The 23,207-nt window shown below is 40.1% G+C and overlaps 4 protein-coding genes and 1 long non-coding RNA gene across 6 annotated transcripts in view; 4 read left to right on the forward strand and 1 right to left on the reverse strand.

Moving 5' to 3' along the window:
* The window catches only part of LOC116388459 (uncharacterized), an 11,095-nt gene extending 9,510 nt beyond the window's left edge, over positions 1-1,585 (reverse strand). Inside the window, exon 1 of one of the 2 annotated variants that reach the window (XM_031856344.1) lies at positions 1,396-1,585. In XM_031856344.1, the coding sequence (XP_031712204.1) occupies positions 1,396-1,507 (112 nt within the window). In that variant the 5' untranslated portion in view covers positions 1,508-1,585. The remainder of the gene's footprint in view (positions 1-1,395) is intronic. The other variant, XM_031856345.1, reaches the window with a different exon arrangement.
* Positions 1,278-6,133, forward strand: LOC116388460 (uncharacterized). Its single transcript, XR_004213071.1, has 4 exons — positions 1,278-1,984; positions 2,165-2,261; positions 2,500-2,609; positions 2,984-6,133. It is a non-coding gene; the product is annotated as an uncharacterized LOC116388460 (long non-coding RNA).
* Positions 6,134-6,304: 171 nt separating this feature from the next.
* On the forward strand, positions 6,305-11,502 carry slc2a11b (solute carrier family 2 member 11b). Its single transcript, XM_031856689.1, has 12 exons — positions 6,305-6,595; positions 6,700-6,798; positions 8,181-8,341; positions 8,441-8,565; positions 8,684-8,813; positions 8,931-9,079; positions 9,428-9,615; positions 9,776-9,886; positions 10,664-10,765; positions 10,888-10,963; positions 11,068-11,195; positions 11,308-11,502. The coding sequence occupies exons 1-12, from the start codon at positions 6,527-6,529 to the stop codon at positions 11,500-11,502; spliced, it is 1,533 nt and encodes a 510-aa protein (XP_031712549.1). The 5' UTR covers positions 6,305-6,526.
* Positions 11,503-13,407: 1,905 nt separating this feature from the next.
* On the forward strand, positions 13,408-20,166 carry rbm19 (RNA binding motif protein 19). The gene is made up of 24 exons (XM_031856800.1): positions 13,408-13,538; positions 13,626-13,808; positions 13,900-14,013; positions 14,153-14,194; positions 14,575-14,809; positions 15,196-15,449; positions 15,537-15,596; positions 15,710-15,788; positions 15,914-15,985; positions 16,084-16,293; positions 16,387-16,517; positions 16,639-16,766; positions 16,895-16,991; positions 17,633-17,743; positions 17,868-18,068; positions 18,170-18,239; positions 18,356-18,501; positions 18,593-18,653; positions 18,812-18,891; positions 18,977-19,032; positions 19,217-19,333; positions 19,421-19,526; positions 19,619-19,739; positions 19,837-20,166. Exons 1-24 carry the CDS (start codon positions 13,503-13,505, stop codon positions 19,914-19,916), a joined length of 2,790 nt encoding a protein of 929 aa, XP_031712660.1. The 5' UTR covers positions 13,408-13,502; the 3' UTR covers positions 19,917-20,166.
* A 95-nt stretch (positions 20,167-20,261) lies between these two features.
* Positions 20,262-23,172, forward strand: plbd2 (phospholipase B domain containing 2). Its single transcript, XM_031856798.1, has 8 exons — positions 20,262-20,699; positions 20,856-20,949; positions 21,041-21,199; positions 21,299-21,399; positions 21,517-21,731; positions 22,286-22,380; positions 22,521-22,681; positions 23,045-23,172. The coding sequence occupies exons 1-8, from the start codon at positions 20,497-20,499 to the stop codon at positions 23,142-23,144; spliced, it is 1,128 nt and encodes a 375-aa protein (XP_031712658.1). The 5' UTR covers positions 20,262-20,496; the 3' UTR covers positions 23,145-23,172.
* The last annotated feature ends 35 nt before the right edge of the window (positions 23,173-23,207 follow it).

Genomic DNA, 23,207 nt, shown 5'->3' on the forward strand with positions numbered 1-23,207 from the left:
TATTTTACAACTGATTTAAAATAATTTCCAAAGAGGTTTCCTTGAAAGAATAATCTACTATTTGAAGGGGAAATTAAGACAGAGTTCAGATGGTACATTTTAAATGAATTAATTCCAATTAATCGCTCTTGTAACCCTGAACGTTTTCTAGTCACGGTAGGGCAGGTTAGCTGAACTTTTGTCAATATAATATTTATATATATAAGAAGTTACATGGGTATAGATTACATTTTTCTTTCAAACTAATTAGGGCTGAAATAATTTCTGGATTTGTTGAACAATAGATTATTTTGATGATGGATTAGGCTAATTTTAATAATTCTTTAGTCAATAATAGTGAAAAAAGCCAGATATTCTCTGGTGCTTTCCATTTGACATGTATCATCATAAACTGAACATATTTGAGTTTTGAACCGTTGGTCAAACAAAACAAGACATTTAAGATGACGTCTTGGTCTCCGGGGAGTTGCGATGGGCATTTTTTTCACCATTTTTGTTCATTTATTAGACTAAAAACCAACTGATTAATTAGAAAGAAAATCAGCAGGTTAATCGATGACGAATCATAAGTTGTTGGGGGGGAAAACCCCAAAAGAAGACATTCCTTTAATCATTAATAAATTACTTTGGAATTTATTTGAGAATTAAGTTTTTTAAAAATAGAAAGCTTATAAATGGAGCTCAAATGTATTACCTGGTCTATGCTCTATACTCTGGTTATGCACAATCCCTCATTATTCACTATGAATCTATAATGAAACGATTCATGATTAATGAACCTGTTTATAATTGTCGTCAGAGAGGCATGTTACTGTTTCTGTCTCCTCTATTACACCAGAGTAAACTATTATACTGTAATAACTAAAACAAGACATACTGTAGCAACACACCACCTCAACGTGCTGTGAGAGCCAGGTCTGCACAAACAGAGTGAACTACACAGTGTAACAGCATTATTGTTATTATTGAAGACAACACATTTCTGCAAATATTTACCAGAACTATAAAACTAATTTTCTCATTTGTAAATCAACTCCACTGGGCTGAACTGCTTATTGTACAGTATATTACAGAAGGCTCTGTTTACGCCCGTTCCCCTCATGTGTATGTAACATTGTGCGTAATGGAACCTGTCAGTTTATTGGCTGCAGTCAGATAGGCGCTGTCCTCCGGAGGAGCCACACCAGTGTTCAATGTCACGTGTTTTACTCTGACAGACAGCTGCTTCACTCATTAACCGAGCAGCGTTTTAGTTTTACCTTCAGTACAAACTTCAGTCCTACGAACCCCTGACTTACATAACAGCACGACTATGCGTGCTAAGTTGGATCTGCTTTACGGTCCTAACTTCGCTATAACGTCGACTCATATTAATCCGCGTTATTGATTATTTACCGTTCTCGCTGTCGACATATAAACTGTGGCATTCTTTCAGTATCCTCTCACTCGGTGTGGTGATCGCAGACTCCAGAGGGTTTGCCACAGACCGGAGCTTTCTGCCCGACATTGCGACCACAGCCACCAGCCGCCTCGCTGCTGTTTCTTAAGCCATCAGCGGAAGGGTTTCAGTGTTGCACAAGGGCTCCCGTGTGCGGATGAAGCGACTTCTTGCGGTCAAACAGTGACACGACAGCGAGGACAGACTCATCATGAGCAGGCAACAGGTTACTTTTCAAGGACTTGAACCTTGGACCTGCCTCAATTGTTTGTCTGCCGGTTTATTGTTTTTATTGGACACATGACCAGGACTAAGATGTCTGCAGATGGAAATCAAATGATGTTGTTGATGGATCACGTACTAAAAAAGTACTTTCTCCTTCCTAACTCTGACAGACCATATTATTAAGTCCAGCCAGTTATAATCAGGGCCATCAACATTGATCTGGTTGGATTGGACCTGCCTGGTTTGGTCATGTATGATGGAGCTATCTGGAGTTATGCATTTGTTGACAGAGCCATGGTCTGTTTGGAGACCACTAACAAGGTAAACCAACATCATCAGTCAACATAACAGTAGTTTGTAGAAGCATTTGTGAAACAACACAGATATGATGGGTTATAGTGGGACTTGCCATGCCCGCCACATTTACTTTAATAGAACTGGCACCAATGCAAAACTAGATTTGCCGTCAGGATGACGTCATGACCTCTCCTTCTTTTATAGGTTCCTTGCAGAAAATGAGCCGTACAAAGTTGTCATAAATCTGATGACAGCAATGTGCTTTCACTACGCTGTGAGTGTGAGCATGAAACATTAAATGGTGAGTTAGCTAGCTAGCTTGCTGATTCCTCTGATTTCATTTTAAATCAACATCATGACGTCTTCACCCTCTTATAGGTGCATTAATCACCACAACTGAGTGTGGATTTAGAAGATCATGTATTTTCCATGATGTCTTTGTCATCGAGCAGATTTTCAATGACGACAACCATCAACAGTTAAAGTTGACATTAATTCAGTTTGCTGCAAATTACTTTTGTTTCTTCCTGTAAGGACAGTTGTTGACCAGTCTTCTCCTCAAACTGTCCGGATAGACGTTTAGAGGAGCTGGCAGAGACCAGTGCAGACAGACTGGGAGCCATCACATCTGCTGCTGGTGTGATGCTAGGTAAGTGAAGCAGTCAGTCTATGTGTTATTATTTAAGTATTATATGAAAAATTATGATGCAACAAAAATGGACTTTCTGGCTTGAGGGTTTGCAGCATCTGACCTTCTGTTGTGTTTTTCATTACTGTTAGGCTTCAGCTGACTCACTTATTGGGTTTTTAATGTGTTCCTGTGGGAGATTAGATCGTTGTAGCTGCTAAGGATATAGTGTGGTTGAAAAACGTAAAAAACGAAATACTTGAAATTAAGACTAAATGGAATAGACTGTGAATACACATTTAATATTAAATAGGTCTTCACAATGCAAATGTAGTTGCAGTTGCCTAGAAATATTGTTCTCAGACTTCTTTCTCCTTTCTTTCTCTTCCCTCCAGTGATTGTCGCAGCAGGTGAGATGGTATAGACATCCTGACGGGGCTTCAGTTCCACAGCTCTAGCTTACAACACAAGGTGCAGGAAACGGAGACACGCTTGCTGCATCTGGCCAGAGCGGGGGAGAAAAAGGGGTGACATTCAAAACACAGATCAACACCTTTCTGCCACTGAGTTATGTAAATCCCTCCGCTATGTCTCAGCGGAAGGATGAATGTGACTCATCAGTTACGGATGAAATTGATTTTCACTCTTCACTCTCAAACCAATTTTCACTGAGATTTTCTGCCCACAAGCACTCAAACCTTTACGTAACAGAAAATAGAGAGAGAGAGAACACACATCAAAACAATGCTAATTATGAGTGAGAAAGAAAACACACGACCCTATTTTTTTTTTTCTTCAATTTCATAACATTTCACAAACATTTTGTATCTTGACCATAAGAAAGAGCGCTAAATTCATACAATCAAACAAACGTGCCTGGATTAGAGTTAAAGATGCAAACCTAAATGAGACTATGGAGGTTGTCGGGGACATTAAACATATTATTTTCATCCTACTCTGCTATTGTAATGTCAGCTGCCCACTTGTGACATCAAAGCTTTATTACGGTCATTTTTGGTCAGGAACAAATGAGGGATTAACTCAAGTAATGGCTCGATTAAAGAGAAAGTCCACCCAAAACCCCAAAAGATATTGTTATTTATTATTGTTTTTGTTGTTTATTTGTGTTGTGAACATACAAGTGCCCGGCCCACATGAACTTAGGCTACATAAAAGACACCAAAAATAACGTTGCAGTAGTGAAACAATATTTATAAAACATATAAGCATTACATTTTAAACAGACAAACATTTACCCTCTTGCTTCCTTTCTAAAACTTAACACTAGTCTTTTATAATTAACCAGAAGAAGACATGCAGAGATTAAGAACATTTTACATATAATTGCCAACAACACATATATTTTTATTTACAATTTCATCTACATTCATATACAAAATAAAGCCTATTCCCTTCGGGTGAGACCATTAATACTTCCTGTTGCTGAGCACACAGAGATCTGATTTCAATGATAATGGAGTCTAGTAGCTCAAACATGTTTTGTTTTATATTACACACAAATTAGGTTTTGTTTGGAAGGAGGGCTTCTAGCTGTGAATCACATGGTGTTCCTAGAGCTTCTCGTCACATGTTTCTTTTATCTGCTGTGTGTGGAGCAGCTCCAGGATCGGTCTGAGGGTGACATAATCACTGCACACTGTCTGCTGCTCACACAACTGAATTGTACATTTTCAGGGAGTAACAGGAGTGGGAGTAGTAGGGAATGTGTCGGTTCTATTTTGTGGTGGGTTTTCACTTTCTGGTTTAAATGGCCAGACTCTGGTGTGACTCAATTCTTGCAGGATCAAAAGTTTTTGGCCGGTGAACACTTTGGGTGTTACGTACAGAACAGCATGCCCCTCAGAGTGATTATGAGCTGATATTGGCATCAATTAAGAGCAACTGATGTTGACTTGTACTTGAGTTTATAAATGAGTTGTTCTGTCATAGACCTAAAGTTAATCAACACATGTGACAACCATTGATGTGATTGCACATTAGGCCAGAAACAGAAAAATGCATTCATCTTTTAAAACGGAATCAAATTTAATTTATTCTTTTATGTTCTACTGACTTGACAATAAACTTGGGATGAAAGCACTTAAAGCAGGCCATATTTATACATTTTTAATATGATAATAACAGTAATTTCAAAATATTTAAATATGTAATACTGAAAATACTATTTCCAGGCAGTTGTATGACTCATGGTGTACTCTAGTAGTCTACAGTCTTCTGCTGATCATAATGTTTTCTGGCACATGAATGGAGAACATTGGAATCATGACTGTTTTGTAGGAATGGATTAAAACTAGGTATCTCACATAAAGTGTCCCATTCAATTCATTTAGACAACAAGGGCTAAATATTATTTCTGTATTTGTGTCAGCAGACCCGTCTTAAGCCTCAAACCCATTCAGGAATGTGCTTTAACCAGTTAATGAGTCTCCCCCCTGCAGCTGAGATCATACACTTCACCTTACAATAGGCTGCCTTTATATTCGTGCTTCGACTGAAGTGGAACATCCATTATAAATGGTCCATTCAAACATTATACCGGAGCTTCCCAGAAATGAACTTCGATGAGGAGTCTGTGCAACCAAAGAGAGAGGTGAGTTTGAATCAACCCTCGAAAACCCTGTTAACATCTTAGGAGGAGTTACTTTGTTTTGACCTGTAGCCAGTAAATATTTTTGCCATCCGGACATCCGAAGTCATCATTTTATCACTGCGATGACATGTATGTGGAGCAGTGGGAGGGTTTGCTGCAGAAAAGCAGGTGTTGGGGCTTATTTTTTATTTCTTCATACATTTTGTATTGTTATTCTTGTTGGATGATGCTCAAATGAATAGTAGTCGGTGCCAAAGTTAGTGTAAAGAAGAATCAAATGTAGTCTAAAATCTATGTGGTACCTCTTCTTAATGAGACACTCTTTATAAAGGGATTATAAGTTGTAAAACTTTAGTAATGGTTAATATATCATTTGTATTCATGTTGTGAAGATCCAGTAATTAGAACAAGTCAGATCCTTTGTATTTGGTAATAATGCAGGTGTACATATTGGTTAATGCTTATTGCTTTCTTACATTCAAATTATTCATGTCTTCAGTTATTAATGTTAATAAGCAGTTAACAATTAGATTTTCCAGAATGTATGCTAATTTTCCCAGCAGGTCCATCAGAGGTGTCTTCATGATGAAAAAGATAAAACAGACAATAATAACAAAGAATATCAGGGTGCATTTCATGACCTTTGACAGCATGTCTGAATGCTCACTTCACTGACTGCTCTTCTGCTCTTCTAATGTTTGAAACATAGGTGGAGTCAACACATCATGTTTACTGCTCTGAATTAGGCCACAACATGTACGTCTGTATCCAACATCCTATAGGCCTGTGTTGCACTTTCATGATATTTAAGATGCATGGTTAAAACACAAGTTCATAATAATAATAATAAATGTATATATTGAGTTAACATTAGTCTTTTTTTTATCTCCCTGGCCTCCTCTATAGCTGATAGGAAACCTCTGATGCTGTTATGTTATCTACACAGAATGAACCTACATTCAAAACTTTTCATCCTATTTTATGTTTTTTGGGAAACAGTCAGTTTTGCGTAACAGCTTCTCTTCGCTCGGATAGATGTAGCTCCTTCTCTCTTTCGGAGAATTATAAATGCAAATTGAATCTTCTATTTTGATGCGGCTACAGTGTAATGCCGTGAAATCTTGATAGACACGGAATAATGGCGCCAATTATCTTCACCTCGCGTCACATTATGACAATAGATCACTTGTATTTCCTCAGGATAAGGGATGAAATCATCCTCCCACCATCATTTAAGTCTCCTGTTGAGAGCAAACGCTTTACATGAAGGATAGGCTACTCAATACGACAAACAATATTGGACTTTGAGCAAAACATCAGCGACAAAATGCCAACAGAATTTGTGGAGGAATATCAACCTCTGCTTATTAAAGAAACCAAAGATAAGCAACCAAAGGTATGTGAATTATAATGAATAATCTTTATCTGTAGAAGCGTTGGGACTCAGTTTTCTATCAGTAATGAAATGTAAATAATTGTTTTGTATCTGTTTTATTGCAGTTTCCCAACAAATCACTTCTGCTGGCTGCCTGTGCTGCATGTATAGGGGGAACCTTTCAGTATGGATATAATGTATCTGTCATCAACGCTCCCACAACGGTAACAACACTACTGTCTATGTTTTTGTTTAGACCTGTTACAAACCAAATATTGCAGTCAGTATTGCACATAAATTACATCATCAAATTACATTTATATCACAATAGGCCTACAGATCCACACACCTAGTGATGTCTGGTAAATGCACAAATATGTAAGGGATAAATCCCAATAAGATGTCCTATCATCAGGAATTAATAGACGACAGTGAAGCCAGCCAACGTCCTTTTTTTTTTTGGTAATGAACACCTCGAAGGGCTTTGTCCTGCTTATGCCATGGTCACTTGCCAAAGGAAAAAAACAATAAGACCTTTAATTAATATTTCCATGCGTTTTGAAAAGAAAACATAAATATTTTCACAAGCCATAACTGTTTCCCTTGTAAAGCTTTAAGGTTTGCTAATACCTTCATTACCCTCTCATAATGTTTTTATGCCATGAAAACCTTTAAAGCATTAATATTCTATAACAGGCTAAAACATGAATATATATGGTACATACACGTAACAGTTGATTGTCGTTCCAAACAAAACCGAGGAATGAGCAACAACTCATTTAAATGACATTCTTATGGCAGCACTCCTGTGTTTGCTATGCCCCTTTAACAGCGGTGTGCGCTTTGCTCCTGCCTATGGACAGAGCGAATGAACGGCCGGATGAGTTGCTCTGGGTGCCTCTAAATGACTGCATCACCCTCAGAATTTACAATCCTGAGGGCCGTGACAAAACGTCAGTATTTGATGACCGGGGGATGAGGCCGGGCTGTGTTCCACTGAAAAGTTGTGTCCTATTTACCATACAATGACTACTTTTAGAAACAACCATCATAAATGTAATGTGTTTCTTCTCTCAACAGTATTATTTATTTATTAATGTTATCTGAACAAATTAAAAGACAGACAGAGTGCCCCAACCCCCCTGATAGTGTGTGCGATACTTGGAATTAGGACTCATGGCAAACATTTTATCTATTATATTGTATCTAATACAACTGCATTGGCTGCAATTGGGTGCTTTTCAATTTTAAAAGTCACCAATTAAAACAGAAACTGAAAACATGAAGTCATTATGAACATATTGATTGACAAAAAATATATGAAAATTGGAATGATAGACTTAAGCACCTGTAAAATGTGACACCTCTGGGTCTGCAGGGAGGATTAAAGTTTAAAAAAAGCTGCGCAATCCTAATGAAGCCAGTACATTAATTAAGAACGGTGAACAGACAGTTTCACTGGAACTAGTAATTGTCCATTATCAGGAATGAATGGTGTACCTGCAGCCAATCAGAACCAAGTATTCACCCAGACCAATCTTTTTAAATAGTCATTTTTATTTCACCTGATGAATGTGCATATTGTGTTTTTCTTTTATCTCTATAGCATGTGCAGAATTTCATCAACGAAACCTGGAGGGAGCGTTACCAAACTGACATATCAGTCGATGCTCTCACTCTGCTCTGGTCCACTATTGTGTCTATATTCACAATAGGAGGACTTGTAGGAGTGTCAATTGGTGGGACATTGTCTGTGAAGCTGGGGAGGTATGGACAAGAAAATATGATGGTATATTTTGGCAAAATGATCCTATTTTCCAGATTGTATTCCAGTTATAAAGTTATAATGTAATGTTGCTTTTCCAGGAAAGGGACGCTGTTGGCCAATAATATATTTGCATTAACGGCTGCTCTGCTGATGGGTCTGAGTTACCCGACAGGATTGTTTGAATTACTCATCATTGGACGTCTTCTCATTGGAATGAATGCAGGTATAAATAGAAATAGAAATACATTTAAACATCCCAGTGAAAAACCTTTTTGTATAATATTTGAAATAATAAAAATAACGTTGCTTCACTCAAATGTGGCCTTTTTTATTTTTTACAGGCATTGGCCTTTGTGTTCAACCTCTGTATTTGGGGGAAATAGCTCCAACTGCACTTCGTGGTAGCATGGGCATGGGAACTTCTATTTTCATTACTGTCGGGATCTTGGCTGGACAAGTGATGGGCCTGAAGTAAGTAAACACTGGGTATATTTGGTTTCCACACAAAAAAAATCCACAGAATCTGTGTTTGCATGATTGAGTTGCTATGTCGTGATTTTGTTCAAACATATCTGTGTGATTTCACAGAGAGCTCCTGGGCAGAGAAGAGTACTGGCCCATCCTGCTCGCCACCACATGTATCCCAGCCTTCCTGCAGCTTCTCATCCTGCCCTGGTTCCCAGAGAGCCCGCGCTACCTGCTCATCGACAAAGGAGATGATGAGGGATGTAACAAAGGTAAATTTACACTGCAGCTGCTGAACATTTATTTCATTTTCAAAATCTGTGTGATTTGATCTTTTGCCTGCAAAGATTGATGTTGTGCACATGACAACATGGTTTAAAAGGTTGAGGACTTCCTTTGTGTCAAATCACTAGAGGCAGCGAGCATGTGACATCATTCTGGTAACGCTACAATAATGAGATGAAATACAATGAATGGGGATTAAATAAATGATTTGACACAGGAAACCTTTTGATCAGATCTTAAAAACACCCTGTAGTGTAGCCTGATCAGTTGATGAGAATGATGTATTTGGAGAAAACTACAATCGCCACGCTGGTCATGTGTTTTCTTGTCGGCAGCCCTGAAGCAACTGCACGGTATAGCTGGCTGTGATGGCGAACGGGAGGATATTGAGAAGGAGAGGAATGATTTAGTGGATTTCCAAGCCAAGAAACCCTGGGAGATCTTCACTGATCGTAGTGTCCGCTGGCAGCTTCTTTCCGTCTTGCTGCTCAATGCTGCACAACAGCTGAACGGCATCAATGCTGTGAGTACATGATGGTATACCTGTTGTCTTCCAATATCCTCTGTCCTGCTGTCTCTCACAAAGTTCAGTCTATTCCTCAGTGACCGCACTGCCAACCTTTAAGACGTAAAAACACCACTAAAGATTACTAAAATGTGTTTTTTGTCTGTATTTCCTGTAGATTTACTTCTACGCAGATTACTTGTTCAGACAATCTGGTATTCCCGCTGATAAAATACCATATGTGACCGTTGGCACTGGTGCCTGTGAATGCATCACGGCTTTAACGTGTGTGAGTATGAGTTCAACATTTTATTTTTGTGTGCATTAATTTCTTATAATTCAGATGATGTTACATCAAAATATTAGGCAGATGTTATTAGCGCTCAGGTGTCGGAAGACAACAGTAATATTTGCACACGACCCGGACAAACATTAAATGCTGTACATGTATAAGTAGTGTAGGCTGTGTATATCTTTCCTCAACCCAACCAAGTAGTTTTGTTGCCTAAAATTAACTAAACTGCAACTGAATTCTGAAAATGATCAACTAAATGTAAAAATAAGCTTCTCACAGGAGTCAAACCCCAGTTTCCTGAGTGAAAGTGTGTGAGTTTGACACATTCATCCACCACAACCCGCCCTGTTCATATACCTTGTCGCTTTATATACTACTACTATTACTACTACTATTACTACTACTACTAAATATTTTTGCCAGAACACTTTCTGGCAGAAAAGAGTGCAATTAGAAGCTCCGAAAAGTTAAATAAGGACAAAACAGTCAGTACCTTTCTAAAAATAATGTCAAGCGTTGGACAAAAGTTTGAAAAGTTAAAACATATTTGAAATAGAGTCAAACACCAAAGTGGAAAATTGTCTTGTATAAAAATAAGAACAGCACAAGAACATGTGACACAAAAGTCTTAAGATGGTAAAGCATAAACTAATGTTTGGTGGAGCAGGATTTGATAGAACTGACAATATCCCATGAAAGGTCAAAGTAAAATTCAAGGAAAGTGTTTGCTTGCAGTCTTTTTGGTCTTATGATATGCTGTGTATCTCACAGGGTTTGCTCATTGACCGTCTGGGGAGGAAAGTGCTCATCACGGGAGGATACACACTGATGAGTATCTGCTGCATTTTATTCACGCTGACGCTCTCTTTTCAAGTAATTAACCTCAAGACCAGACATTGTAAAAATAAATATTTAAACTATTATTCTATGCAATTTGTTGCATTTGACTTCTACTTTGTGCTAACATTCCTTTTGTGTGATTATCTTTCTCTCAGGATGCTAGTCCAGTAATACCATACTTGAGCATGGTGTGTTTATTTGCTTTCATCCTGAGTTTTGGATTAGGACCAGGTAATAACCTTTTCCTCCTCCATTGAAGTTATTCTTTAGCAGCTGATGTTGCTGAACGGTTAGAACTAACAGAGATTTCTTGTGTCGTTTCTTCTTCCGTGAAGGTGGCGTGACAAACATTTTGACCACTGAGCTTTTCACACAAACTGCTCGCCCGGCAGCTTACATAATTGCTGGATCATTGAACTGGTTGAGCTTCTTCTTCATCAGCCTGGTCTTCCCTTTTATTGTGGTAGGTATCCAAAGAGTGTATCTTCATTTTCAAATGTTTTATCATTACCTGCTACATTTGCAACACAGAGAGTTGGACTCACTCTGGTTGTATTCTGTTTTTATTTGCACAGATCGGGCTGCAGCAGTACTGTTTCCTGGTGTTCTTGGTCGTCTGCTCCTTAATGGCGATATACATTTACCTTGTCATTCCTGAAACCAAGAACAAAACCTTCGTCGAAATCCAGAATGAGTTCAAGACGTTCAGCCACAAAAAGGCCCACAATGCTGACAGAGCAGGGACGACGCTGTTATTAACGTCTACATGAAGTATTAACCATGATTTGTTTCAATAAAAATAAATTGAGAAAAAAGCTTTCAGTGTGAACAATCACAAAATGTACTTTTTGTGCCTTTTAGGCAGCCTGACATTGTTCTGACCTCAGTGTGCCGTGTGACCTGGAGAACAAAGTGTTCATTGAAGTGTGTGTCAAGTATGTATTTACAGGGGCAGAAAATAACTTCGGTAGTTATTGGAGAATAGATATACTTGTTTTCATTTCACATAGTTACTTCAAAATAGTTCATGTGACCTCCCAACAGTAACTATTTCAGTGTGAATATGTGTGGCAACCAACGTCTCTAAGTCAAACGTTAAAGAGGATTGACACAAACTTAACTTCACCATCGTCTTAATTTGAATACAACAGCATAAATGTAGGCTGCTCCGTCATTGTTGCCTGGTTTAAAAGTAAACACACAGCAAAGGAGGCTATTTAATTACAGTAATCTTACCAAGTACCTTCTCTTAAAATATAAAAGGATTCAAATGAAGCAATTGTCTCAGTCAGGAGCATAGACCATGCATGACCAGATTAAAACAGGACACAAATAAGCTTTACTGTACTGCACTGTCCACCCTGCTTTCTTCCAAATACAGTTATCATAGCAAACTTCACAGAATTATATTTCTCTTAGCAGAAACAGTGAGCTTGTGCTGCAGTATTTGCCCCAGGTCACACACTGTGCACAACATAAACAACAATTATAAAATATAGTTTTCACACAGGGCCTCGAGATAAAGTAATAATGTAGGGCTTAAGCTGCTTATCATTTCAGATGATATTGGACCTTAGTGGTGCATATACTCATTTTTTGCAATAAAATTTGCAATAAAATGAAAAAAGACATATAGTCAACCTGGGATTTCCACTTCCCAACATTAATTTAGCCTGTTGTATGTACAGTCAATAACGACTTATATACACAGTCAACTGCCAATATGACGTGTTTAAGATCTGCAGATGGCACATGTAGGTCTTACCATAAGGTTTTTTGTGCCTTTCTACTTGTAGGTATTTGTGAGGCCACATAATAATAAAATCCTATAATTTGTTAGGATTATAAATGTCTCTTCTATAATGTCATTCAGTGAAACTATCCAAATCAAAACCATACATTATTTAAGTTCAGGTTTGTATTTTGCTCCTGAGATTCAAATGACTGTATGGGGCTCTGGATAACTTTGGTTTACCACTTACCCCGATGCATCAGGTGATGGAGAGTAGTGGAAGAAGTATTGAGATGCTTTACTGAAGAAAAAACTAGCAATATTGCAACATAAAAATACTCCATTACAAATAAAAGTCATGCACTTAAAGTACTTCATTATTACTAACAAAATGTACAGAACAGTGACATCTGTGAGTGTTTCTATTGCATATTACTGTTTTAGTTTTACTAAGACATTCATATGTATAAGTAGCATTTTACTGGTGTAGTTAGTGAGGCTAATTTTATTAGAATTAGCAATTCAATCGTATATACTTTTATACTTTCGTATAATAAATAGCAATGCATCATATTTTATAAGATGATCATATGAAAAATCGTACTATGTAAAGCAAGAAGCTGTCAAATGAATGCAGTGAGTCAAAAAGCACAAAGTGGAGAAAAAGTATAAACTAGCATGGAATGAAAATAATTAAGTAAAGACAAGTAAGCCATTCTCACAGATGTAACATTGTTTAAGTGGATGTGCTTTTACATGCATCACTGATCAAGAACAATAGACAGTAATTTACATGTTTAATAAAAGAAACAGGTTTAGCAGGATGAATTTACCTTCCTGCAGATGTATTCTTATCCACACTCCAGTCCTCCAGTCCAGCAGATGTCAGAAATGCCCTTATACGGAGAAAGAGAAGAAGAAGAAGAAGGCTCCTCCCACTCAAACATGGCGTCCTAGAGCATCATCCACGCTTGTTTGTTGACATATATTTAGAAATCAAGCTTATGCTGTATTTGTGGATTTACAACTACTATAACTATGTCGAGACTCATCGTTAAAAATCTCCCTAATGGGGTAAGTAACCCTCCCGGATGTGAGCAGACGTTTTGTTTTGTTTCGGCCCGTATGAAGATGTAACACTACTGCGTGTCTTGTGTGCAGATGAAAGAGGAGAGGTTCAGGTCGATGTTTGCCGCCTTTGGCACAGTGACAGACTGCTCTCTGAAGTTTACCAAGGACGGCAAGTTCCGCAAGTTCGGCTTCGTGGGTTTTAAAGCGGAGGAAGATGCGAACGGAGCTCTGAAACATTTCAACAAGAGCTTCGTGGACACATCCAGAGTGACGGTAGGGCAGTCACGGCTGCACAGCTGAGCATGCGCGTTGTCGACGTTGTTGTTTCTCCACATGTGAACCCCGTGGCTGTCATGTATTCCAGGTGGAGATGTGTAAGGCTTTTGGAGACCCCACCAAAGCAAAAGCCTGGAGCAAACATACCCAGAGCTCAGGCCCGGACAAACCCTCCTCTCCTGCTGGTACTGACAGCAAAAAGGTACCTGCAGACACTAAATGATGAGAAGTTACATGAAACTCTTACTAAAACCGTTCCTGATCTTAGTGGAGAATGATGTAGTGAAGCTCTGCAGCACTGTCCCGTCTATAAAAGTGATTTCTTTTGTTTCTGCTTTCAGAAAAAGGAACAGAAAAAGGAAACCGACAGCACACTTGGAGATGTGAGTACATGTGACATTCAGCAACTATGTTTGTTAAAAGTTAATTATATGAGATCTGAATGTGAATGAGAGGCAACCAGCTCTTAATCAGCCTCATGAAAATAGTTAAATATGAACATAATTTACATTTTCATCTCCTAGATTTGTCATTACTCATGACAGTGTTCCCTCTACATCACCCCAGTTCTGATCTTGTAATCATTTATTGTACTGTAATTATGTCATGTACTTGATACTCTCACATGTATTAATATCTACCTGTGATATTTGATGATTCGTTTTTTTATTATGTGTTTTATGACAAACAGTGTTTTTAATATATTTAATTCTTAGTCTATGTAAGCTCTAATCATGGCGTGTCCACTCGTCGTGTGTCTCAGCTGGAAGAGGATCAGGGATTCAAGGAGTTCCTGTCAGTGCATCAGAATCGAAGCCAAGTCCCGACCTGGGCGAATGACACCGTGCAGCAAACTACCGATCCCGACGCTGGACGGACGAAGGCTCCGGGCAAGAAGAAGAAGCCAGCTTCGGATGATTACCTCAACTTTGATTCAGAACAGTCCGAGGATGAGGATGAGAAAGAGGAAGAGGAAGACGTAGATGACGAAGATGAAGGTTGGTAACGGCGGTCCCTTTTTAAGTGTAGGTCCTGTAGATGAAAGCTGTTTCCCAATTTAGAGCCTGGATCCGCTGAAGACTTGATTTACACAGTGTCAAATGTCTTCATCATAAACCAGGTGCACTAGTCACCTTTTCTGACATTTTATTGCAACTTTGTAGTTGTTAACCTGGAAATGTGTTTGACTTAACAGTCTCAAGAGCAGCAGTTGGTTCAGTCTGGCCTGTGTGGGGTACTGGTTACAGTCAATGAAGAGCAATGAATACATGGATCACTGTGTTACAAATGCTTCACATCACAAGCTTAGAACTACACAGTATGAATAGAAAAGGAAAGAAAGAAGTGCATGATTGACCGGTCTCCGTATTGTTGTTGCTTTCAGGTGCCACTAAAGAAGCACTGAAGTCTGGCTTATCAGATATGGAGTACCTGCGCTCAAAGGTGGCGCAGACAGACGACACAATGGAGGAGAGTGAAGAGAAGCATGATGTTGACGAAAATGAGGATTGCGGTCCCGTGCAGCACACGGACAGCGCCTACGAGAGCGGTGACAGAGACAACGTGTCAAAGACCAAAACCTCAGTTTCTTCTGAGGATAAGAAGCAGAGCAAAGCGAAGAAAGCTGCCAAGCAAGAGGTGACCGTTTAAATCTACACATTAAACTCTGCTGTTCAGTGCAGCACAGTATTTGTTTTCCGCTTTTACAAATACCGTTTGTTGCAGATGGAGCCGACGACCGAGTTCACGGTGAAGCTCAGAGGAGCCCCGTTCAATGTGAAAGAGGTGAGCGAACAAGAGCCTCCGGGTTTCAGAGGAGCAGTGATGATATTGCACACTTTATATTTCAGCGTCTGCATCTACGACTCAAACTTTTTTTTTACGTGTTACATCAATAGCAACAAATCCGAGAGTTCATGACGCCGCTGAAACCTGTAGCTATCAGGATTGGGAAGAACGAAAGCGGAAATAGAACAGGTATGTTATTGAAAGCATTTTTCAATAATTGTAATGTATTTATAGATGTATTGTCCTGTATACCACGTGTCTGGTGGGTAGATAGATGTATGTGTCCATGTTGACTGTATGTGCGTGCGTTTCAGGTTATGTATATGCGGACTTGCACTCTGATGAAGAGGTGGAAAAGGCTTTGAAGAAGAATAAAGACTACATAGGTGAGAAATAATATGTCCCATGTTAAATATGTACCCCGAGGTGTATATGATGACTGCTCCTGGCTAACGGTGACATACCTTCTGCCTGTGTGTTTCAGGCGGGCGTTACATTGAGGTCTTCCGTGTGGATGCCTCTGGGGGTAAAGGCAAGAGAGACAGGAAGGACAAGGAAATTGACAGGAACTTCACCAGGAAGCTGAAGGAAGATGAGGAAGAGGAAGATGTTGCAGAGTCGGGTCGACTCTTCATCAGGAACCTTCCTTACACCTGCACTGAGGAAGAGATCAAAGAGCTATTTGACAAACATGGTGAATTCAAAAATACAACTTTCATACACGCACACAAGTTCACACAGGCTTTCACTCTTCTCAGAGGTGATAATAACTTTACAATCTTTACAGGTCCTGTCGCTGAGATGCTCTTCCCTATTGACAATCTAACCAAGAAACCTAAAGGATTCGCTTTCGTGACGTACATGATACCAGAGAATGCTGTGACCGCTCTGGCTCAGCTGGACGGACATGTATTTCAGGTATTTGATCTCCAACTGATGTTTGACATACATCTGTACGCCACAGCACCTGTAATGGCGTCTGGATTCAGTAGTACAACTTAAGTTGACGCTGATTACATTCATTCTCACATGCTTTTAGGGCCGGATGCTTCACCTGCTTCCCTCCACACTGAAGAAGGAAAAGACCGAGTCTTCAGATGCTGGTGGTCCTGGCTCGTCGACTTACAAACGGCAAAAAGATGCTAAAGATAAAGCTTCTAGTTCCAGGTATATGCAGTATATTTATTCACATTAACCCTCTGCTTCTGCGTTTTTGGTTTCTCTGAATTTACTCATAAAGATCAATTACATGAGCCGTCCCTTATTCCTCTTATTCATTTAATGTTACCTTCTAGCTCCCACAACTGGAACGCCTTGTTTCTGGGCACAAGTGCAGTGGCAGATGCCATTGCTGAAAAATACAACACCACAAAAAGCCAAGTCCTGGACCATGTGAGTAATGCGATATCCTGTTCTTCTACAACATGAATGGTCCTCAACTCCAGCATTAGTGGGTGTTCAGACGGTGAGCATTCCTGCATTAAAACAATGCATGGGAAATGTAAATGCTTGAGGTACCAGTGAGAGGATGAAATACTATCTCAAGTCCAGTTTGAGCAACAGATCCATGAGTTTGAAGGTTTTTTTCAGTTGCCAAAACACTCCAAAGGGATTTCTAAAGTTAAGAGGAAGGATTTTACTGCTCTGATAAGTCATGACGGACATTTTTATCTTTGAAGATAATCAGTAAAAATATGCCAATTATGTTATAAACGTATCTACCAAGAATGCATGCTTGCATGTATTCAACTGGTCAAAGCAGGACCTTGCTGGATGACATCGCATTGCTTGAGAGCAAATGTTGAGCCAGGTTCCACCTCTTTGCTGGACGATTCTGTGTGTGTGCTTTTGCTGCGGTCCTCTGCTGTAGTAGCCTTTGGCCAGGCCAATGCAGCCTTCCCATTCAAATGAAAGAGGGGGCTGTTTGTCTGTGATTGCATCTTTTTTTCATCTGTTGCTGCTACATCAAAATATGAATCATTAGGCAAACTGAGCAGCAGTGTTTAACGTGTCTTTATATTTCTCTGGTCCAGGAGTCAAAGGGAAGCCTTGCAGTGAGGATGGCTCTGGGTGAGACGCAGATTGTTCAAGAGACTCGGCAGTTCCTACTAGACAACGGTGTCAGTCTGGATTCCTTTAGTCAGGTATGCTGAATACACACTCCCATTATCATGTTGCTAAATTGTCCATGAACATTTTACCGTACCCATAATGCAGTTACCTTGGTTAAGATTGTTTCCTGCGTGTGCCGTTTGCCCTGGCGTACAGGCAGCAGCAGCGAGGAGTACAGCTGTGATCCTGGTGAAAAACCTTCCAGCTGGAGTGACGGCGTCCGAGTTGGAGGAGCTTTTCTCACCTCATGGCTCTTTGGGCCGAGTGCTGCTGCCGCCCTCAGGCCTCACCGCCGTCATCGAGTTCCTCGAGCCAACTGAAGCGAAACGAGCTTTCACTCGGCTGGCCTACAGCAAGGTGTGTGTATAGCTTTATACCAGCAAGACCTGCAGCAGCAGCATATGTTTGAGGCACTTTAAAAGCTTTTAATGTACTGACTGTATCTCTGAAACCCATAGTTCCATCACATCCCGCTGTATTTGGAGTGGGCACCTGTGGGGGTGTTTTTGGCAGCCAAACCAGAACCAGGTAAAATCACTTAAACACACTCATCAACATACAATACTACACAATCTTTTTGAAGTTTTGTAGACACAAATGTACTAATTGGAATAACCAAAATGTCTTTTCATTTGTCCTCCAAGTAGCACAAAAAGAGGATGCAATGAAAGAGCAGAAGAAGGATGAAGAAGATGAGGAGGAGGAGGAGGAGGAAGAGCAATCTGCTCCTGGTTCAACACTTTTCATTAAAAATCTTAATTTCAGCACGAGAGAGGAGAAACTACAGGAGGTGGGTCAATTCATAAATTCAACCCTGAGTAGCGTTTGGTAATACTGAATGAGGGTTTAATGTTTAATATTGTTTTCTCTGTTTGTTGCAGATGTTCTCCAAATGTGGCAAGATCACATCCTGCACCATCTCCAAGAAGAAAGATAAAACAGGTACCAATCATTAAATGTAGGATCTTTCACATGTAACATAACATTAGAAGACAATAGCTGTGTGTTTCCTCAGGCTTTGCAAGAGCAGTCTGTAATTTATTTTTTTAAACCTCTGAATCAGAGTTCACACTACTTTACAATGTTGGTTTGATTTCCAGGCAACATGTTGTCCATGGGCTACGGTTTTGTCCAGTATCAGTCCGCAGAGGCAGCACAGAAAGCCCTGAGGCAACTACAGGTACCATACCATGCTCCTTCTGACAACCTTCCTCTACAACCTGGTCCTTGACTAAAGTGTGTTCTTTGTCTCAACCCTCCACCAGCACTGTACTGTAGATGATCACCAACTAGAGCTGAAGATTTCTGAGAGAGCCACAAGGTAATATGTGCACCAGAAGGCTTTTAGTGTGAAATGTGCTTGAGAATATCACCAAGTGTTTCTTTTGTTTCCATATTTCCAATATCGACTCTAATAGTCTGTGGGGCAGACTTTAGCTAGAAGCGTTGCATGTATACCTTACTTCTGTTGTCACTACTCACTCAGTCGTTTCCCCTTTGTACAGGTCTACTGAAGTGTCACGGAAGAAGAAGCAAGATGAGAAGAAACAGACAGGATCCAAAATCCTTGTGCGAAACGTCCCCTTCCAAGCGACTGTCAGGGAAATTCGGGAACTCTTCTGGTAGGCATCACATGCACACAACTGTTTTTTATTCACACCGTGTTGATAATTTAACAATACTATGATTTACTCCCTCCGTCCTTTCAGTACATTTGGAGAGCTGAAGACAGTCCGTCTTCCAAAGAAAGCAGCTGGTTCAGGGAATCATAGAGGCTTTGGCTTTATTGACTTCATCACCAAACAGGACGCTAAGGTTTGTGTTATGTGAGCTTTGAGACATGTATTTAGGAAATCTACTGTCCTCTAGTGCTGATCATGGATACTATGCCCCTGTTATCTCCATAGAAAGCATTTGCTGCTCTGTGCCACAGCACCCATCTGTACGGGAGACGCCTCGTGCTGGAGTGGGCTGATGCTGAGGAAACAGTAGAGACATTGAGACGGAAAACAGCCGAACATTTTCATGGTAAATCAACAAACTTTTGTAACAACATGAAGAAATGAAATCAACGCTGCGCTGTTTATTGATTTATTTCCTCTATATTATTTATCCTCCATGACAGTGGGCGCCAAAAAGCAGCGAAAATCAGACGTTATGGAGGGAATTATGGAGACGATGGAAACTGGAGGTGGGGAAGACTGAGTTCCCTGAACGCTATTATCTCTTTCGAAGCCTCGACTCCGACCAGCGCTCCTGTGTGTCTCTGTATGAACAAAATAAGGACCTGAGTACCGTGTGCAGAAGGAACTAATTATAAGGAATTTATCAACTTTGTGGAACTTCTGGATTTCTTACATGATTTGTAATGGGTTGTATAGAATGATGCCTCAAAGAAATATGATTGGACCGATGTTAGTTTTTCTATAAAATTTTATTCCATGCTTTTAAAGTCTCATGTCTCATGTCGTGGCCTGTTGTACTTCTTCTAATCATCGTGAGGTTCTACACATGCTTCCTACATTTTGCTGGAAAAAAACACAAGACTCAGTCCCACCAGTTCCCTCTGTGACAGCAGATTATCATCCAACTAATCACAACAGATCCAAAAATAATTTCTCAAAATGTTAATTTAACATAAATTCATAAATAAATTATCAAATTGTGTGTCGGTGCTTGTGTGCGCGCACGTGACATAATAGTCAGTCTTTTATTTTGAAAGTACATTTCCTGGTATATCAGGTGACTAATCACCCGCTTTGTCATGTGACTTGGTGACGTTAACATGGCGCCCAGGCCAAACAAGATGTTTGCTCTTGGAAGTTTTAAAGCGGTTTTGTCCGCGTTGTGTTTTTTGTGCGCGTGTGTTCGAGCTGAAATACGAACCGCTGTTATTGACAAACACACCGGACAGCTGTCTGTTCTCGAGGGATATCGAGAAGATTTCGTGGCTTGGGCGAACTTCACTGATGACATTAACACATCGGGGTGAGTTCACTACATGTTTTTCTGAATAATTCTTAGTACAGCATAAGTATGCCTTCTGTCATCTCCTCACCCACAGTACAGGCGATTATTCCTTATGTTAGTGCAAACAATATGAAAAACGTAAAGCACCCAAACCATCACCTTGATTGTTTTCAGCTGGTCTTTCTTGGAGATCACTACCAGCAGTCGGTACAATGACAGTGTCCAGGCCTATGCAGCCGGTGCAGTGGAGGCTGCAGTCACATCTCAGGTTAGTTTATGCTCCACGTGCAAAGCCGTCTGTTATATTTACTGACTTTGCATTTAACTTAATGTAGTGATTTGGTGTCTGTTTGTTTTAGCTCATCTATAAGCACTGGATGAACACTCTTTTAAGTTACTGTGGGCCCTTCACGTCTGTGTCTGGTTACTGTGAGCGCCTGAAGGCTTTCATCACAACCAACATGCAGTGGGTTCAGGAGCAAATGGAGAAGCAGCCCAGTTCACCCTACTGGTACCAGGTACACAATCAACATTTGTAGGATGAATAATATCCCTTTCATGGATACAAGAATGTTAAAGGCCTCAAATATATTTGATAATCAGTTTCTTCTTGTCAGGTGCGTCTGACGCTGCTGCAGCTGAAAGGTCTGGAGGACAGCTATAATGACCAGCTGTCATTGCCAATAGGGTCGTTCTCCCTCAACCCGTTCGGCTTCCTGTGAGTGGTTATCTACATTTCTCATTATCAATCGCACGTTTCTTCGCTGTTCCTGAGATCCTAAACCTTGTTTCTTGCTGTTGTCTCACACTCTCTGCCTCTTCTCTGCCCAACCAGACTTTTTCAGCTAGGCGGGGATCTGGAGGACTTGGAATCTGCTCTGAACAAATCCAGCCAAACTAGACCTCTTGGATCTGGCTCCTGTTCTGCTCTCATTAAGCTGCTGCCAAACAACAAGGAGCTGCTGGTGTCGCATGACACCTGGAACGGCTACCAGTCCATGCTGCGCATCATGAAGAAATACATGTTTGCCTTTAAAGTTTCTCCTTCAGGTAGTGTACTTATGCGAGTGTGTCTTCTGTTACTCTACTGTTACTGCTCTAGAGTCCCTCATTACTTACATTAAGGGATTGGTTGAACATTTGGCAAATATACTCATTTACTTTGCGAGAGTTAATTGAAAAGATAAATAACATTCCTGTCCAAAGACGACACAGTCTTGATTTACAAGGGGCCTCAGCTGGTTGCCTGGCACCTTGTGGTGACAACGAGATTACAGGGAATACACGAACTACACTTTGGGTTTTGTTAGGTTTAGACAATTGAAATATAATGTGTCTATTGGTGGTTTTCAGAGGCGATAGTTGTCACTGTTGGGACATAGCCAGGCTAGCTATTGCCCCCTATTTCCAGTCTTCATGCTAAGCTAAACTAAATGGCTACGGGCTCTAGCCTAATGTTTAAAGCCCCTTTTTTTTCAAAAAGAAAAATTAGTTTCCATGTTTGAAGCTCCAATAATAAGACTGGTCGTGTTGTTGCTGTCTATTATGTGAATACAGATTTGTCTAACTTCAGTATGTGCGTGATTTATTTATTATCTTGTCAGAGGAAGGCTTTCTTCCTGGAGGAACTCAGGCGTTCTCCTCTTATCCTGGATCGATCTTCTCTGGAGATGACTTTTATATCCTAAGTAGTGGCTTGGTGAGAACTGTTTGTACTTGGCATTATAGAACTGAGTGTTGGGAATAAACTCCAGTATTTCAATGTGTCTTTATCTACTGGCTACAAATTGAGTATTGCTAGCTAGAGTTTCTTGTTCTTAATCTATCTCCTGTGTCCAGGTTACTTTGGAAACCACCATTGGCAACAGTAACCCTGCTCTCTGGAAGTTTGTTCATCCCACGGGAACCGTCATGGAGTGGTTGAGGAACATTGTGGCCAATCGACTGGCTGCTACTGGCAAAGAGTGGGCCAAGATATTCAGCATGTACAACAGTGGAACGTGAGTCTCTCATCACTTTTTAATCAACATTATCACCACTTTGTCCGGATGAAATCCAGGCTGTGTTGTCTTCTGCTATTTGTTCTGTGTTCAAAATTCCAACAAATGATGTGATTAGATAAGGCTTTGAGTGACCTTAGACTGCAATGTGGATGTGGAGCAGAGAAACGGCGTTCATAATCAGGAGTTACATGAAAAGTCCGTTGGGTCAACTCTGAACTCAGCCTGGTGACCCCATTAGGCATTTGACCCAACTGTTTGTTGTGAAATGAAATCAAACACAGTAAATAAATTAATAAAAATCAGTAAACTCTGGTAGGGTAAAGTTTGTATGCTATTTGTGTATATATGTGTGCTTTGTAGGTATAACAACCAGTGGATGATTGTGGACTATAACCACTTCACTCCAGGAAGGACTGACATTAAAGAGGATCTCTTTGTTGTACTGGAGCAGATTCCGTAAGTCTTTGCACCACATCTTTAATCAAAACACAAGATTATTTAAGTGTTTATGACTTCTAAACCT

The sequence above is a fragment of the Anarrhichthys ocellatus genome, unplaced genomic scaffold (genome assembly GCF_004355925.1).
Source record: "Anarrhichthys ocellatus isolate YVR2014 unplaced genomic scaffold, GSC_Weel_1.0 scaffold17, whole genome shotgun sequence".
Lineage (NCBI taxonomy): Eukaryota > Metazoa > Chordata > Actinopteri > Perciformes > Anarhichadidae > Anarrhichthys > Anarrhichthys ocellatus.

What these genes read in the sequence shown, in the direction of transcription:
- slc2a11b (XM_031856689.1), top strand. Translation starts at nt 6,527, where the DNA reads ATGCCAACAGAATTTGTGGAGGAATATCAACCTCTGCTTATTAAAGAA. An exon ending in TCATCAACGCTCCCACAACG is followed by an intron (nt 6,799 to 8,180) that starts GTAACAACACTA and finishes TTATCTCTATAG; the next exon opens with CATGTGCAGAATTTCATCAA. An exon ending in CGCTGACGCTCTCTTTTCAA is followed by an intron (nt 10,766 to 10,887) that starts GTAATTAACCTC and finishes TCTTTCTCTCAG; the next exon opens with GATGCTAGTCCAGTAATACC.
- rbm19 (XM_031856800.1), top strand. Translation starts at nt 13,503, where the DNA reads ATGTCGAGACTCATCGTTAAAAATCTCCCTAATGGG. An exon ending in AGAAAGCTGCCAAGCAAGAG is followed by an intron (nt 15,450 to 15,536) that starts GTGACCGTTTAA and finishes CGTTTGTTGCAG; the next exon opens with ATGGAGCCGACGACCGAGTT. An exon ending in ATTTCTGAGAGAGCCACAAG is followed by an intron (nt 19,033 to 19,216) that starts GTAATATGTGCA and finishes CCCTTTGTACAG; the next exon opens with GTCTACTGAAGTGTCACGGA.
- plbd2 (XM_031856798.1), top strand. Translation starts at nt 20,497, where the DNA reads ATGGCGCCCAGGCCAAACAAGATGTTTGCTCTTGGAAGTTTTAAAGCG. An exon ending in GATGACATTAACACATCGGG is followed by an intron (nt 20,700 to 20,855) that starts GTGAGTTCACTA and finishes GATTGTTTTCAG; the next exon opens with CTGGTCTTTCTTGGAGATCA. An exon ending in GTTCACCCTACTGGTACCAG is followed by an intron (nt 21,200 to 21,298) that starts GTACACAATCAA and finishes TCTTCTTGTCAG; the next exon opens with GTGCGTCTGACGCTGCTGCA.